Source organism: Chrysemys picta, chromosome 2, assembly GCF_011386835.1.
Source record: "Chrysemys picta bellii isolate R12L10 chromosome 2, ASM1138683v2, whole genome shotgun sequence".
In the NCBI taxonomy this organism is placed as follows: Eukaryota; Metazoa; Chordata; order Testudines; family Emydidae; genus Chrysemys; species Chrysemys picta.
Window position 1 is genome coordinate 56944875 of NC_088792.1, and position 17228 is coordinate 56962102.

A 17228-nucleotide genomic window follows, 5' to 3' on the forward strand; every position below is an offset into this window, starting at 1 on the left:
TTCAGTCTGTATGTTTGAAATAGCCTATTAACTGCAGCATGCCCAAATATAATTATTAATACCTATTATTGTGAAGCTTGATCCTATCGGTTGCTGAGTATTCCTGTGAGGTGCCCTCAACTCCTGGTGACTTTAGAGGGAGTTGAGGGTAATTAGTACCACCCGGGAACATGTGCTTAAAAATATAAGAGAAGATATTTTATGCGTACTTTTTCCCTCTCTATCTTTCTCTATATATAATATAACTGAAAATAACATATATAATATACAACACACACATTGTATATAGTGTATATAGCACAATTTAATGTGTAGTGTGTATATATATATATATATAGGGAATGAAGGGAAATAAAGTCTATGTTACAGCAGCCATTACAGCATTAGTAACTATTTCTAAATCAGCAATTATGGGCCCGTCTATTAGGCACATCTGCTCATTGGCATGAAAGCCTTTCCATTAGTTGACAAGTTGTTTAGCATTTACGTCTCCCAGACTGATGATTAAGCTGTTGCTTAAATAGGTTGAAGACCACATGACCGTGTATTGAGCATCTCCTTGGGAGCAGACACCAAAGAGAAATGTTTTGATATGGCTGATTTATTTTAAGGAATACTCAACAGTAATCAGGAGGCAGGATGCAATATGAGGGGCTGGAAATTGATTTATTGTTTCAGTGGTGTAGGCACTATTTGTTAATAGCAAATACTTGTGACGGGCCAGAGTTTTACCTACTACCAAGGGCCAAATTCTCTGCTGTCTTCCACCCACACAACTTCAATAGGATCACGTGATGTGAAATTGGCATGGCTTTTAGGCCCCAGTTCAGCAAAGCATTTGAACATATGCTTAAGACCACCCCAATTCAGCAAAGCATTTCAGTATATGCTTAACTTTAAGCAGGTGCCTAAGTTCTATTGACATCAATAGGTCTTAAGCACATGCTTAAATGTTTTGCTTAATCAGGATGGATGGCTGAACTGGGACTTGAGCAGTCTGTGTTGACACAGAAAAGTCTAACTGATGATCTTTTCTTTAAAAAATGAACTTGGCAGAAAAATAATATTTTATCTTAGTTTCTGAAAAATAGTATGTGACTCCGCCTGTGATTAAACTGTATGACTGCCTTACCTGCACTCAGCCCATCCATATGTCTCCAGCACGTAGCAACTTTTTCTTTAAAAAAAAAAAAGCTAGCTTCTCACTGGGATGTCCAACAATATTGGATTTTAAAGTTGGGGCATTTTTATGTATAGAAAAGCTATTCTGAATCGGTCTATATGTTAGTTAGGATTTTTCCTTTCCCTCAAAGTCTTGCACAGTTAGACTCATGGTAGCTAAGGCTTTACTGGTGCAGGGACATAGAAAGTAGTCACAATATAAAAAAGTTAAACATTTTAAAAACAGGTTTCTGCAAAATATGTGATGTATACACACTACATGATAAGTGAGCTAAAGGTTTTACTGGCATTTGTTTGAGATGACCTGCATAACTTGTGAATGGCTTTGAGAGTCATGAATAACGCACCCATCCCAAACGCATACCAATAAAACCATTATGCCACACTGCCCCATCATTTCTTGTACACATACAACACAAATGCACATCTCTCAGAGCCCCAAATTCTGTGTGAAGCATTATACCTAACTTACATAGCAAGAACCCCAGACTTACATAGTATAATCCTTTCTCCTGTCGTTAGCCCTCTCTGTATCCCTTCAATGTATTTATTTTGATGGTTAATTCAGTTTATTTTACACTTTAGATTTTTGTACTGAATATTCAGAAGTGCATAGCAGCAACTGTTGAGAAAAAGTCGGAGGTTTTGGCAGATGGATAATGGACAGGTGGGACTTTTAGCTCCCAGGAAAGTGTGGGAGTTGGTTTTGGTTTTTATTACTCAAAGGCAGCTTTGGGTACTGGAAAGGTGATGCATTCTGATCCTGCCCTCCTACGTTTGGGCAGGGGTGGAGGGGACTTAACATTTCAGAGGATGGCAGTGATTTGACTACTTCATTCCCAATGCCAGCAATCCTTGACAGCAACCATCTGCCCCGCTGCACTCCACCCTGATAAGTGCCACTTCATCCAGCAATGATCGTCAACAATTAATTTCATAGCTTTGCTAAAATGATCATCAGTGAAATAGTTAATCTTGACTTTTTAAAATGTCCTAGTTAGACTTCAGCAGTACCCACACTGAACAGAATGGGGCAGTTCATGCGCTATTGTTTGCATTCACAGGCAGACGTTGTGGTGTGGGTTTTACATTGAGTTCCTTTTTTGTTGTTTGCAATCTTGGGGATGTTGGCTGCGGGTGTTGCCACAAGACAGCTCTCCCTGCTATCATGCATTTTCATCATGGCCTGTCACAATGCAGTTCGTATACTGTACTTCTGTCTGTACAGTACAGTCACTACACTATATCAGGATTTGTTACATTAAAAGTTGCAAGTTTGGCTTTCTGAAGTTACTATTGTTCATACTAAGTCAAAATTGCTTACACATAATATGGAAAATCTGTTGGTGGGACACAGTCATTTTAGACAACATGACACTGATTTGTCTTGCGCAGACAGTTACTCCTGTATGGAGTAAGTGTACAATAAAGCACTTCTACAGGTGTAAGTGGAGAATTCCGGTTTGCTAGTATTTCACAGCCAGTTAGCACAGGTGCAAATGACTCATAAATCCAAGGCAATGGGGAATCAGAACTCATGGTTCTTGGAGGAATATGCTCACTTTGCTCTATGACTACAGTTTAGTACTAAAGGAGGGAAGCTCCAAGAAACTTGACAACTTTGCAGACCTCTTAGGCTCCATAGCTTTGGAAGCCTTCGTGTAGGCCACGAAGGAAGAAGTCTAATTTCCATTCAGTTTAACCATCTCCACAGCTTATTCCTTCAAAACTGGAGGAATTTTCTTGACTTCCAAAGCAGGCCAATCTTATATCTTTGATAGTAAATTGTCCGCAGAGCCAACATCCGGTCTTTTACAGCTGGCGTGGCTCAGAAAGCTGCAGTTATTTTCAACTGGACCAGACCCAAAGAATACAAATGACCATCTAAATGGATGCTACATTTTATAAGTACGTAGCATAACAAATAGCCCTTTTCCTCCATATATAGCCACAAGAATCCATGAGTGAATCTCCAAAGATACTTAAAACAAAGTTTCAGAAATGTGTTGTTTCAGTTTTTGTTCTGTTTGATTTTTAGACTGACAAAATGTGTCACTTTTCTTAGAACTCAACTGTGATGTTAAGTCATCACTTTCCAAAGGTGCAGTACAGAGCAATCACCTCTCCAGCTGGAACTCCTACGGAATGTAGCTTCTATGCCAACCTCAAAAAAAAAAGTACAGTTTGTGCTTCCTTTTGGTCCTGGCCAACTCTACTGAGAGACATGGGATTAGGTGGGAGGACTCCCATGGTCCTACCTCTTCCCCAACATGTTTGCACGATTTTGTTAAAGCTAGCTTTAACAGAAACATTGGCTGAACAATCCTTGAACTTTGGGCCAAATCCCATCAAAGCTGATTGGCACACGCAGACCACTCTGCCTTTCCAGAACCCCACTGAAATCAATTGGTTGCCGCACATATGTAAAAATCTGTCCATGGCTAGCAGTTGGAACCTTTGAACTCCACTGAAGCACTGGAATTTTTTAACATAAGATCTCCCATTGTGAATGAATTATAACCAGTAACTCCACTCCCAATTTCTATAGCAAAAGTAAATTCATCATTTGAAGATTTACCATAAACTTTTGTTTAAAAGGTAAATAATTACTCGAGTCAAAATTATGTATTAAATTACCCATTAGCTATATTTTAGGTTTCCAGGAGCATTTCTTTCTACAGAAAAAAGAAACTATGGAATTACTGTAGCAATGGTCTTCTGTAATTATTTTACTCTAGACAAACATAAAAGTATCACTAGATTTTATTTTATTTTAAGGTATTATTTTAAATAAAATGAACAATCCAGAGGAATGCAGGCCAACCCCGTCCCTAAGCTTCAGAGCCCAGGCTCCATCCCAAGTCGTAATTCAGCTGTTTGTAGTGCCATAGCATGATCCCCGCAAGCCCTGGGCTCGGAGACTCGCTGACATGGGCTGCTGCTCACCACACAGACTTACCCATAGACTCAAATTTTATAGCATATGTGAACATTGCTAAATAAGTGGAAGTTTGGAATGAGCAGTTGACTTCCAGACAAGATTCGACAATACGGTATATCAGACTGATATTGATTAACTATGTTAAGGAGGTCCATACTCCAGCAAATCAACCACTGACTTTGTTTGGAAAGGTTGTTTGGCCTGAGCAAGGACTGCAGGATCCCCCACTCAGTCTTGAGATGCTGAAAACAATTTTAACCAAGTATAAATAGCCATTTGTGACTATGGAGTGAGGTGACCTTTGTTTGGAGGGCACCTCTGTAATGGGGATTTTCTATTATTGTTTATTATTTGTATTGCAGTAACACCAAAAAATGCACGAATCAGGATGACAGCCCCACTGTGCTAGATACTGTACATATACTGCCCCCATTTATATAATAATGCATTGTTCGCCTACCTTTCCTGTAGAATTAAACATTAAAAAGGCACCTCTTTTGACATTCCTATTTATCTACTCATGGAACTACTGGCACCACTTCATAAACTGACAGACTAGAGACTTTCATTATGTAGAACTCAGACAAGGGAGCATAAAGCCCTTCTTTATTCAACAAACTGTTTTCCTCATCACCTACCAAGAAACACTGATTCTGGGTATTTTGTAAGTGATTGATGGATTTTGGGCAGATATTGGGACTTAAGGTTAACTAGCAAAAAATAAGCCCTCCTCAGTGGAATTTAATCTGACTAGGTGGGATTTTCCGTTTACATTGGCAAATAGAAGCATTACAGATTTGAACTGTTTATTCCGGTAACCTTAGCTAACTTGAAGAATTGCAACGTTGCTCCTTTGATTAGCTCTGTGCAAAAAAGATCTTGTGAGGTGGAAAGATCTCCCACTCTTTCTATATTTGGCAGGATCGACCCTATAAAAATGTCCATTTTGCCACACCTCTTATACCCCACTGCAGCTGCTTCCTCTCCTCATCCCACAGTGAGATATTAAAAGTTTGGATGGCGCCTTCTCCAAGTTTATCTGGATGGACAAAAAAGCCAAGAATGCGCTTGTCAAGGTTACAAATATCTAGGGACCTAAGAGATTTTTATACTAACTGGCTCTTCAGAATACATAGAGGCCTGCCAGCTGAAAATTATTAACTGCTGGCTGAGTAGGGGTTGGGAGTGCACTCTATAGGCGATGGAGCAGGAATTATAGGCACCTATATTGTTAGAATTTTTACAGTGTGATGATAGAGCCACCATATGTATTTGAAATGTTCTTGAAGTGCACTCTTAATATCTGGGACTTTGAGATGTCTAAGTAATTTTCTTTGATACTCCTCTTGTAACCCTCAATGATATTTTTTTTTGTTAGGGTGCCATATAAATCATGCTCACTCCTGTTCCATGTTGACATTCTGAATAACGTAGCCTAACATGCAAACAACAAAAAATCAGGACTTGGCTCCTTCACACATTTTTTTCCTGAACATGTCCTTCCACCAGGAATTTATATTTGTGCTGACCTTAGAAGTTGTTTGGAAATTCAATTTGAGCCTTGCTTTGATGCTAGTAGGAAACTTGGCCACTCTTACATGGGCTCTTAAATACGGTAAAACATATGTTTTTCTATTGTTTGTTTTAAGTGCCAGAAAGGTAATTACGAAGTGTTGGGTGGTGATGTCCTGTTTAAGCTGTAACGTATGGTAGAAATTATCATCATGGTCAAGAGGAAGATTGAGCTTTCCTAAGATAATGGGTCTCATAATTTATCTCACATCTGCCACATATTGGGAACTAACTGAAAGAGGTAACTTTAGGCTGACTGACAATATCTTTCCGCTGTTTATTTTCGCCTCTCTGATGCTGTACAATAATTTGATGTTTGCTTTTTTACAGAATCTTAGTAAAAACAACATATGTAAAGTAATTAATTCCATCAGTGGTTAATTCTGTTCACAAACATAATTTCTTGGTGGAGATGTTTAATACAGCTAATACCTTCTGCTTTTTTTTCTTCACTGCATTCTCCAACATTAACATTTGATTCTCTATTTGCATAAAGAATGTCATTCCTCCAAGGTCTGAAGACCTTTCAGATATAGATGGGTCTACAGCTAGGGTTGGCATAGGTATTATAACCCACATCTTAACCTAGTCAGAGAGAGTGACCATTCTCGGTAAAACAGCCTTTGGCAGAAGTTTTGGGAAATGACAGTATGTGCCACAAATGCCAATTCTCCAGCATGGTCACATCATTCTCAGAAGTACTGCTCTATGCCGAGATTACTTCTGGAAACCAGGCCAAATGAGCTGGGCTACATGAGAATGTCTAGCTTTTTACTTAGATTGTAGCCCTTTCTCTGAAGAGCTTATTTCCTAGTGTGTGTGTAATGCACCCAGCACAATAGGCCCCGGATCTCAGTTGGGACTACTAGGTGCTACTGAGGTAATAATAATAACAATAATATGCTAGTGCGTGGATGCTAGTATGGTGTTAACATTCATTCAGTTAACAATGGAATGGAATGTATTTAAGAAATATTCTGATTCTGCACTGAAGAAATGAATATTGATCTCACAGCAGTGTAATCCTGGAGTACATTCACTGAAGTCAGTATGAGGGGAAAATCAGGTCTGTTGACTCCCTGAATTCCACTCTTGGAGGCTTTCATACAATCTGGAAGTAGAAGGCCTGATTCTGGTCTTATTCACACCAGTTTTACACCAGGGTAATTCATCTGATTTCCATGAAGATGTTCCCAATTTACAACAGGGGCAGTGACAGCAAAATTTGCCCCAATATATGCAATTTTCAGAAAGCAAATGGATACAGGAGTGTGCTGCTAGGTTTTCATCCACTTGCCAGTCATCTTTTTGTTGTGGACAACAGAGGACATCTTCAGTGCAGTATGTGGCCCCCTCTTTCTTTCTGACTGAAAGGCATAAAGCTATAAGTCACGGTGCTGTTGTGTATTTCCTTCGTGCTCCTTCATGCAGAACCTTTAAAAGCTTTCCCTTCCTGATTGAAACTATCCAGGCCTTTGTGCTAAAATGCTAGGGAAGCACCAGCATTCCCAGCAGCCCAGATGCCACATGTGATTAACAAGAAGGGTTATGCTCAGATGTTATGTGGATGGGTTCATTATAATTACCTAGAGGTGATCACAAGTATCAATGCCTAGCACTGACATTACACATCTGCTACAAAGTATCCCCTCACATTCCCCTCCATGCTTTGTGTAGCAAAGGAAGTCTGAGGTTTTTCTCTGACCTAGCTGTCTCGGAAGACTGCTTTTTCTCCCAATGAACTTCCAAAGACATATGTTCAGATCTAGCTGTCCCTGTACAGTATGTTGAAATAAAAACTTAATTTCCTTTGGAACACAGAATCATCTTATCATATGGTTGTGTCACACCACCCTATAATGCTGGGCTAATTCCACTGCAGCCGTAGGCACAACTTAATTTAAGTCAGTTGGTTTACCCCGCCAGTGGTGAACCAGTTAAAGGTCATCATGAATTATTATTCAATATTTTATTTGTTGTTACTTACGAGGAAAAATCCACTGTAACTGTCGACACTAAAAAGTTAGGTTGACCCAACTATGTCATTCATGGGTGTAAAAAATCCAAGCCTGACCCTGAAAAGGAATAGGTGGAGGCTCCCAACATCAGGACATTTACCCCCACCTGTGTCCAGCACAGCGCAAGAGCGAGGGGAGTTGGCACAGTATTTTATTCTGTAAACAAAATGGAATGTTGAGCTTATTGGAGCAATCTGACTTGCTAGTGTACAGGTGGCTAATGTCTAGACATGCTCTGCACATACCACTTTAAACTGTATTAACCATTAAGAAAAACCATACACCTATTTTTGTATTTACTTGTTTCCATTTTCCAGCTGATAATGAATTATGAACTCAGCTCAGGCTACTTCCTGGGGATTAGTTACTAGCTGAGATTTCTCCCATCTGATATTAATCCTCAGGAAACACCCTGCATCTCCTTCATCCAGACCTCCAAACTATGGTGTGAATACAAAAAAAGGATTAAATACAAAGGGAAGTGTCATGGGGAAGTAATAAACATGTACTTGGTACTGTATCAGTCTAACAAAAATAAATACACTGACATTTGTTTCATACTATTCTATGGAATCCAGCTATGATTTTTAATTTTAAGACATTCAAGTAGAATTCAGATTTAGATTCCACTGATTCTTTCTGTACAATCAACTCAGTATTCCTAGTCTCAATTAGTCCAGTCCCTGGCCGGATGAAAGGCAATTTCTTGTAAAGTATATTCTTTTAAATTCCTAAGAGATAAGGAATTAAGGAAAGTGGATAATGCTGGATCTTTGGATGATCGCGTTACATAACAAACACAAATTATGGATCTGTCAACAGACAAATAGGGAACACTTTGCTACAGTTCTTACTAAAGGCTATAATTGAAATCAAGTCTATTGAGTTCAATGGGTGTTTTGCTTGAGAAAGGATGGTAAGATTGAGCCTTTAGAGATCAATATTCCTATTTATTTTTCCCCACCATAATAAATCTCCCTTTGCATTTGATACTAAAGGGCACAAGTTATAAATCTAACAAACATATTTAAATAACAGAAAGTAACTCCACTGGCATGACAAGGGTTTTTTAAGTGTATGCTATTATATTTAGCAAAATTAATGCTATGTGGCATTATCAGCTTCATGTTATAAACAAATTACTGACTTCTAGCTGATGTGATGAAATAATAGGTATGCATAATAAAGACAGAGAGGTAAACTTCGAATACCATTTTATGTACATTTCTTTGAAGTGCCCAAAGAAAATCCTGTTTCACTTGCATGTGTGCACATGCATGTATAAAATGGGTCTAGTTTAAGTGGAGAGGTACTATTTATAGAAAATGTAAATTAAGTTTTGAATAACTGACCAGTCTTTATAAGCCTCTCATGTTTAGAGTTTCATGAAGCACGGTCTTATTTCTGGGCAGACCACCAAAATTAGTTAGCATGAATGTTACTGCATATTGTAAAATGTCTCTCTCATATATATAACATCCCTGTACCCACCGTCTAATGCATTCCAGCTAGTGATCAGACATTTTGCATAGGATCAGGTCAGCCTGCTAATACCTTTAGGTTCTTATACTGCACACATCAGCATGCTATCTGAGTACCTATTGATTTTAATTTCAGATATAATTTAAGTTATTCCTCAGGGGAGGAAGGTTACAACAAACTCGGGTATGTAATCAGGCCAAGACAAAAGGCTTTCAACTAACAACTAAATCTAATCTTCCATACAATAATATTGTGTCAAGACTTCTGGATGTTCCTGAAAATGTACACATTTAAACATTAATGTGTTGGGCCTGGATTCTGCAAACACTTAAGTGCATGCTTAACTAAAACACATGACTAATTCCACTGAAGTCAATGTGACTACGGACAAAAAAAAGTTAAGTATGTGCTTAGGTGTTTGCAGCATGAGGGCTTGGAGAGCAGGAAACTGAGAACGGTGATGAGAAATTCCATTGTCTCCTCCTACTTCACAGAACAGAGTAAGATGACAGGATGGTAAAGGTTTGTACTCTGTCCATTCTGGTGCTCCCACGGGTGCTGTCACATTTGGAACTGCACGACTGGTAATGTGAGAATGGAAAATTTTCCCCCAAAAGATTAGCATAGATATTGCCAGAATATGGTAAATAGTTGGGTAAACTTCCAGTTGAGTTGATGGAGTTGAGCTTTTAAGCAAAAAGGGAATAACTAAATGAAGCTTTGTGTTTCAGGAGTATCAAAGCACCTTTTCTGGGAGTTCAGATGCAATTCCCACTGATTCTGTTTCCTTCTCAACCATCTCATCCCTGCCTCAGAGACTGACAATAAGGGGGGTTTGCTCTCTTTTAAACCATTTTTAAAGGTTTTTTTTTTTAAATGTCATTTTTTCTTTTCATGAATAACTGGGTTAAAAGTAACAGAGGGTCCTGTGGCACCTTTGAGACTAACAGAAGTACTGGGAGCATAAGCTTTCGTGGGTAAGAACCTCACTTCTTCAGATGCAAGATTCTTCTTCTTGCATCTGAAGAAGTGAGGTTCTTACCCACGAAAGCTTATGCTCCCAGTACTTCTGTTAGTCTCAAAGGTGCCACAGGACCCTCTGTTGCTTTTTACAGATTCAGACTAACACGGCTACCCCTCTGATACTTGGGTTAAAAGTGTATAGCTTGAAGAGAACAGAGTTGTCATCAAAACATTGCAGGTGTGAAAAGTCACACACTGCTTACTATGCTTCAAATGGAAACTTTAGTTATGATTTGGCCATTCTGTGATGTCTTCCTTCCCACTCTAGTAGATTTTTCTGTGATTTTTCACGATTCAGAGAGCAGATAGGTGGTAGACAGCTGTCACAATGCCTGTAAATATTTAGCCACAAACCATTGCACAGAATAGAAGACTGGATGTATTTTAAGTAGAGATGCATTGGGCAACCTGAAAACCCATTTATTCCATTCTGGCAGATACGCTCAGGGCCGGCTGCAGGCAGCAGCCTGGCAAGCAGGTGCTTGGGGCGGCCACTCCGGAGAGGGGCGGCACGTCCAGCTATTCAGCGGCAATTCGGCGGATGGTCCCTCACTCCTGCTCGGAGCGAAGGACCTCCCGCCGAATTGCCGCCGCAGATCGCGATCGCGTCTTTTTTTTTTTTTTTGGCTGCTTGGGGCGGCCAAAACCCTGGAGCCGGCCCTGGATACACTTCTTGACTCATTGACGTTAAACATCTGTTTCAATGGGTTAACTGAATTTATAAATATCTGTTCACAGCAACACTGTCATGCAGTATAAATGGGTGTCATTTTAGCATTACATGTAATTTTTTTTTCATTTTACACATTAGCATATCTATGGGCAAATCAGCTGGGGAGAGTGCCTGCTGCTGGTAGTTTTAAATATTAAACAAACACTTTAAAATCCATTACTTTCCATCAGTACCTGTCTTTCAGTGAGGTCCAGATTTACAGCTATCTCATATCTCCTCAGCCTGGTCAGGTAGTTGTGATGGGCAAATTCTGCTTCTAGCTCTCTGATTTGCTCCTTGGTAAAGGCTGTCCTTTCCTTCCTAGGCTTACTGTTGACCTCTGATTTGTAATTTCCTTCCTGGGAATCTGAAACAAAGGAGAGATACAAGTGAAAGTTATGACAAGGGTGTGATTTATTAGGAACTAAACCTCACAGATTAAGGCTGTGCTCATCCTCTACATGAGCACCTCAAAAACTGCCCTGCCCTGGAATAGCGGAAGCACACTGGCTTTGGTACTAATGGACCCTCCACTGCCACAGAGCAGAGTATCAGGTGTTTTCCCAAGAATCCTGAATGTAACTAAAGAGCTAGCACTGAATAGGATGAATCTTCTGGCTAGTGACCTACTAGATGGCATGTCAAGGGTTGGCTCTATTCTATTATTTCACTAACATGTTAAACAAAGCTATCCCTATCAGAGAGGACATTTTCAATTTTATCCAATTACAGCAATAAAATAAATAAGAGAAGAACATATGAAATCCAGTCAACAGCATGATGATGAAATGGATGTGGACTGACTGCAGAATCAAAGGGTGCTGCCCCCTAGCATGCCCAGAAGTAGACATTCCATGAACCCCTAAACTTTTAGATATGCAATAGAAAGTAGTGCTGCCACCACTGCCCATACCCTAAACTATTCTTGCTGCAGATGCAGGTAAATTATCATTTCTGCCATTATCACAACAGTGAAAATCTTCTCACAGCCCTCATAGTTTCAGTTACTCTCACAGCAAAGTATCAGGGGTCTGATGCAAAGCTACTAAGTCAATGAGTCTTTCCATTCTCATCAATGGGCTTTGGACCAGGCCCCATTTGAATAAATACTATGATCTGATTGTCGAAGTTCCTAAAGTTTTGTCCCATAAAATGTCTTTTGCTCTATCTTTTTCAAATCTGGGCATGTCACAATACCTGCAAGTTCAATTTTAGTAAGCATGCAGCATGAGAATCATTGGTCAACTCCTGGCCTCCTGAACCATCTCAAAAATGTCACAGATACATTCACACTTCAGCTGCTGATTTAAATAGAAACCTGCATCAATTTCTAAATGGACAGACGCATAAGCAGTCTCTCTATGACGTTCTATGTCAGATGACTCATCAGCATGCTTGAAATAGCCTACTGGACCACTGAGCCCAATAACAAAACTACTAACAATTATGCAGGTTTATAAGAGTAGAATGAGGTGAGTTTGGGGGTCATTATTACCCTGTTGCTTGAAAAAACAATCAGTGGCTTTTATGCAAATTAGTAAGAAATTTTAATGAATGATTCAATGCTACAGTCACAGGTTTATGCTGCCAAAGGCGATAGGTTCAAATCCCAATGGAGTAATTTAAAGAACAAAACAAAACCCAAAATCAGTGATACCATGGTGGTAGCCAGGATATAAGAATGTAAACTGAATACGGGGAAATGTTTTTATTTGATGCAAAACATAAATTTCCAGTTATGGATGAGATTGTGTCCTGTCCCTGTGCAGTTGAAAAGGTGAGAGTAGAGTGGAGAAAGGTAAAAAACAGCCTTCTCCCATGGCTTCACTGCAAGCAAAAGAGCTGGACAAAACTTAAGTCCCTGTTCTCAGAGGAGCACAGCTCCTACCTAATAACCCAGGGTGCAAATTACCTCAAAGATGGCAGGAAGGAACCTGAGTCATGTTCCCCTCTTCCTTCTGTACTAGCCCGCAGAGTGTGTTGCATCAGCCAATTGGGGGCATCACCAGGAAGCATAATTCTCTCCAAAATTTTCAGCATGCTGGCATGCACACTGCATTTCCTTCCTGGAGTTGCTCCTCAACTGCTGCAGCTCTGCCACACCCCAATTCAGGTCCATGTGTAATTTACAAATCTCATTCCATGTGTTTGAATCCTTATACGAGTACACTCTATGTATCAGTTTAGATGGAAGTTTAAACCATCTTTTTAGGATTATAAGTGATAGTTACACTTAGAATCAAAGAAATGTAGGACTGGAAGGGACCTCGAGAGGTCATCTAGTACAGTCCCCTGCACTCATGGCAGGACTAAGTATTATCAAGACAATCCCTGACAGGTGTTTGCCGATCCTGCTCTTAAAGATCTCCAATAATGGAGATTCCACAACCTCCCTGGGCAATTTATTCCAGGGCTTAACCACCCTGACAGTTAGGAAGTTTTTCCTAATATCCAACCTAAACCACTCTTGCTGCAATTTTAGCCCATTGTTTCTTGTCCTATCCTCAGAGGTTAAGGAGAACAATTTTTCTCCCTCCTCCTTGTAACTACCTTTTATGTACTTGAAAACTGTTATGTCCTTCTCAGTCTTCTCTTCTTCAGGCTAAACAAACCTAATTTTTTCAATCTTCCTTCATAGGTCATGTTTTCTAGACCTTTAATCATTTTTGTTGCTCTTCTCGTGACTTTCTCCAATTTTCTGAAATGTGGCGCTCAGAACTGGACACAATACTCCAGTTGAGGTCTAATCAGCGCAGAGTAGAGCGGAAGGATACTTCTCATATCTTGCTTACAACACTTCTGCTAATACATCCCAGAATGATGTTTGCTTTTTTTTGCTACAGTGTTACACGGCTGACTAATATTTAGCTTGTGATCACTATGACCTCCAGATGCCTTTCTGCAGTACTCCTTCCTGGGCAGTCATTTCCCATTTTGTACGTGTGCAGTTGATTGTTCCTTCCTAAGTGGAGTACTTTGCATTTGTCCTTATTGAATTTCAGACCATTTCTCCAGTTTGTCCAGACCACTTTGAATTTGAATCCTATCCTCCAAAGCACTTGCAACCCCTCCCAGCTTGATATCGTCCACAAACTTTATAAGTGTATTCTCTGTGCCATTATCTAAATCATTGATGAAGATATTGAACAGAACCGGACCCAGAACTGATCCCTGAGGGACCCCACTTGATATGGCCTTCCAGCTTGATTCTGAACCAATGATAACTACTCTCTGGGAATAGTTTTACAACCAGTTATGCACCCACCTTACAGTAGCTCCATCAAGGTTGTATTTCCCTAGTTTGTTTATGAGAAAGTCATGAGAGGCACTATCAAAAGCCTTACTGAAGTTAAGATATGCAACATCTACCACTTCCTCTCTATCCAGAAGGCTTGTTACCCTGTCAAAGAAAGCTATTGGGTTGGTTTGACATGATTTGTTCTTGACAAATCCATGCTGATTGTTACTTATCACCTTATTATCTTCTAGGTATTTGCAAATTGATTGCTTAATTATTTGCTCCATTATCTTTGCAGGTACGGAAGTTAAGCTGACTGGTCTGTAATTCACCGGGTTGTCCTTATTTCCCTTTTTATAGATTGGCACTGTATTTGCTCTTTTCCAGTCCTCTGGAATCTCTCCCATCTTCCATGACTTTTAGAAGATAATTGCTAATAGCGCAGATGCTTTCTCAGTCAGTTCCTTGAGTATTCTAGGATGAATTTCATCAGGCCTTGGTGACTTGTTGCACAAGCATGAACTCTTTCCTTATATATCTCTTAACATACATTGATCCTACATGAACAGCAGCAATGTTGTTCATAATGTTGATAACCACAATGGTAGTTTGATTGTGGAGTGTTTAAGCACTGCTTCATGCTTTAATATTAAACACTGAAGCTTTGTCTACACTAGAAAATTTATACTGATACAACTATATCAGTGGCGGGGTGTCATGTTTTTACTGATGCAGTTATAAGACACTTTTATATTCATATAACTATGGCAATACTAGGGCTTATGCCAGTATAGCTTATTTCAGTACTGAACCAGAATAAGTTATACTGGTATATGCACTTTTACACTGGTGTGACTATGTCCACAGTAGGTGGGTTTTGGCACCTTAACTCTACCAGTATAGTTTAAATGGCAAAATTTCCAATGTGGAGAAGCCCTAATTCAAGGCAGTTAATAGTGACCTCCTGCAGAAGGGGTAATGCTCAGGACATAAAGGCCATAAACGAGGTGTCTTTTCATCTTGATACATGCAGTATGTCTTCCAATTATGGTAAAAGGAATATTATGAGGAGAGAGAGAGAGGAGGCAACTCTAAGAGCACCCCCTAGTGTGCACACATATTAATCAGTAGGAAGAATCATTTTGATTAAAATCCTTTGAATAACACTGAGTTCCTGTGAAAAAATATCCCTCCCCTTTTGCAGGACATGAGCTCTAAGATTGACAGCATGAAGAATGTGTCCAAAGTCTCTAAGACTTTTTTGATCTGAGAAGAATGCTTCGTAGTACCACCTATAGTTAAGCAGAAAGTAACTCTTGGTGCCATGGCAATTGGGAAAGACACTGATGGCAATTGTTTACTGCAAGCATATGGATCATCACAGAGAACAGTAAATGAACTAAGAATGCAGAACAACCTTAATGATAAAAAATACATCTCAGTGAGACAAGTCATCCTTTGGATAATGATATTTGTAGGTCAAAGTCAAAGCTTTAGGTTTTAAACTTGTGAAGGTCAGGAATTCAGAATCTAAATCCCAAGCCCCTGGGATACTAGGGCACAAAGAGACAAATGTAACTGTCACACAAGCACGTAAGAAGTGTTTGTCCTAATCATGCTTGCCAGCATGCAGCCTGAATGGATGGATTTAGGACAGCCAGTAACATTAGCCCACGCAGATCCTGTGTGAAACTAAAGTTGCTGGAGCAACTTGTTATTTAGACGTTCCTACCATTACTGGATACTAGTAAATGTCACACTGTACATTTTTGGCAGCAGTAATTCTGTCAGCAGTATGTTTTCATTGGCAGATTGGCACACTGGTAAAGTCTGCATTTTTGTGAGGTTTTTTTGTTTTGTTTTTTGGCATCTCACTGAGTGCTGATGTCATTGAGGGTTCAGTGTTTGGCAAAGTATGCTTTAACTGGCCTTCACACTGGAAGCATCCAACATGGCGTGCAAATCAATGAATATGTTTCACGACTTGTCATGCACCCCTTTCTTTGGCTGGGCCCAGCACTCTAGACTGTCTGGACTGTCTTGTTTGGTGATCCTTCATGCACACACTCATTGAAAGAGCACAGCCTAGGCCTGTTTACATTTCATATAATGACAATTATAGTTATCTACCAATAGGGCACCTTAAATTAAATTTGTTTGGCTGCCGTACCAGCAGCAAAACCATTGCATCTTAAGGGAGAATTCAAATCATTTTTGCCACAGCTACTACAGCTACTAAGAGTTTTGGCTGCTTGGGGTTTTCTATGGTGCTTATCACAGTAATCTTTAGCTGCTAGAGTCATACATTCTAGAGATGAGAGATTAATTTTTCTTTGTACTCATTGCTAGTAGCCATAAGAATGTTCAGTGAACACAAGGAAGGACCCGATCATGAACTTCTAGTTGCTAGTCTTTTCATTGTGCCAACATTTACCCTCTTCATGTCACTGGAAATGCTGAGAGAACTCAGACTAAGTTATAATTTGTTATTAATAATCTGACTGAAGTAGTTCATTTTTTGTATATTTCCTGATTAATCTGATTTCATAAACATAGGCATGAGAAAAATGTTAAATTGTGTTTAATTTATTTTAAACATTTATATCTTCTATAGCACCATGTGATGTTCAAAGAACCTTGAGAAAAAACACATGATATATACAAATACAACTAAATGCTAAAATTGGAAAAGTACATAGAAACGTTAGACACCAAGCATGCGCCTCTTAGTAACTACATTTACACAACAGAATGATTAAACTTCTAGGGACTGTGTTGAAACAAAGGTTTGGATGTCACTCAAGTTTCAAACTGTATTGCTTGATTCTGAAATTTAGTTAGTTAAATGCCCACAAGGTGTATATCAGTCTGTTTATTTACGAGTAGTTTAAGATAATTACACAGCATAATAATTATGCTGGCAAAGAGTCAGTCAATGGGGTTTTGCGTAGCATCCAAAAAAAATAAATACTCAAAAATTCAGGCATTGAAAATGTGGTGGATTTAGTAGGTGTCATGTCAATTATAAACTCCTACAGACATTTGATTTTCTTTCTGCTT

At 39.3% G+C, this 17228-nt stretch overlaps 1 protein-coding gene and 1 long non-coding RNA gene across 2 annotated transcripts in view; both read right to left on the bottom strand.

The window, feature by feature from the left end:
- Positions 1 to 17228, bottom strand: part of MEOX2 (mesenchyme homeobox 2) — a 71528-nt gene that overhangs the window by 8318 nt on the left and 45982 nt on the right. The window contains exon 2 of the mRNA XM_005306645.5: positions 11125 to 11297. Coding sequence (XP_005306702.1) covers positions 11125 to 11297 — 173 coding nt within the window. The remainder of the gene's footprint in view (positions 1 to 11124; positions 11298 to 17228) is intronic.
- On the bottom strand, positions 8643 to 10822 carry LOC135981311 (uncharacterized). Its single transcript, XR_010598273.1, has 2 exons — positions 10342 to 10822; positions 8643 to 10097 (listed from the first exon to the last, which is right to left on the bottom strand). It is a non-coding gene; the product is annotated as an uncharacterized LOC135981311 (long non-coding RNA).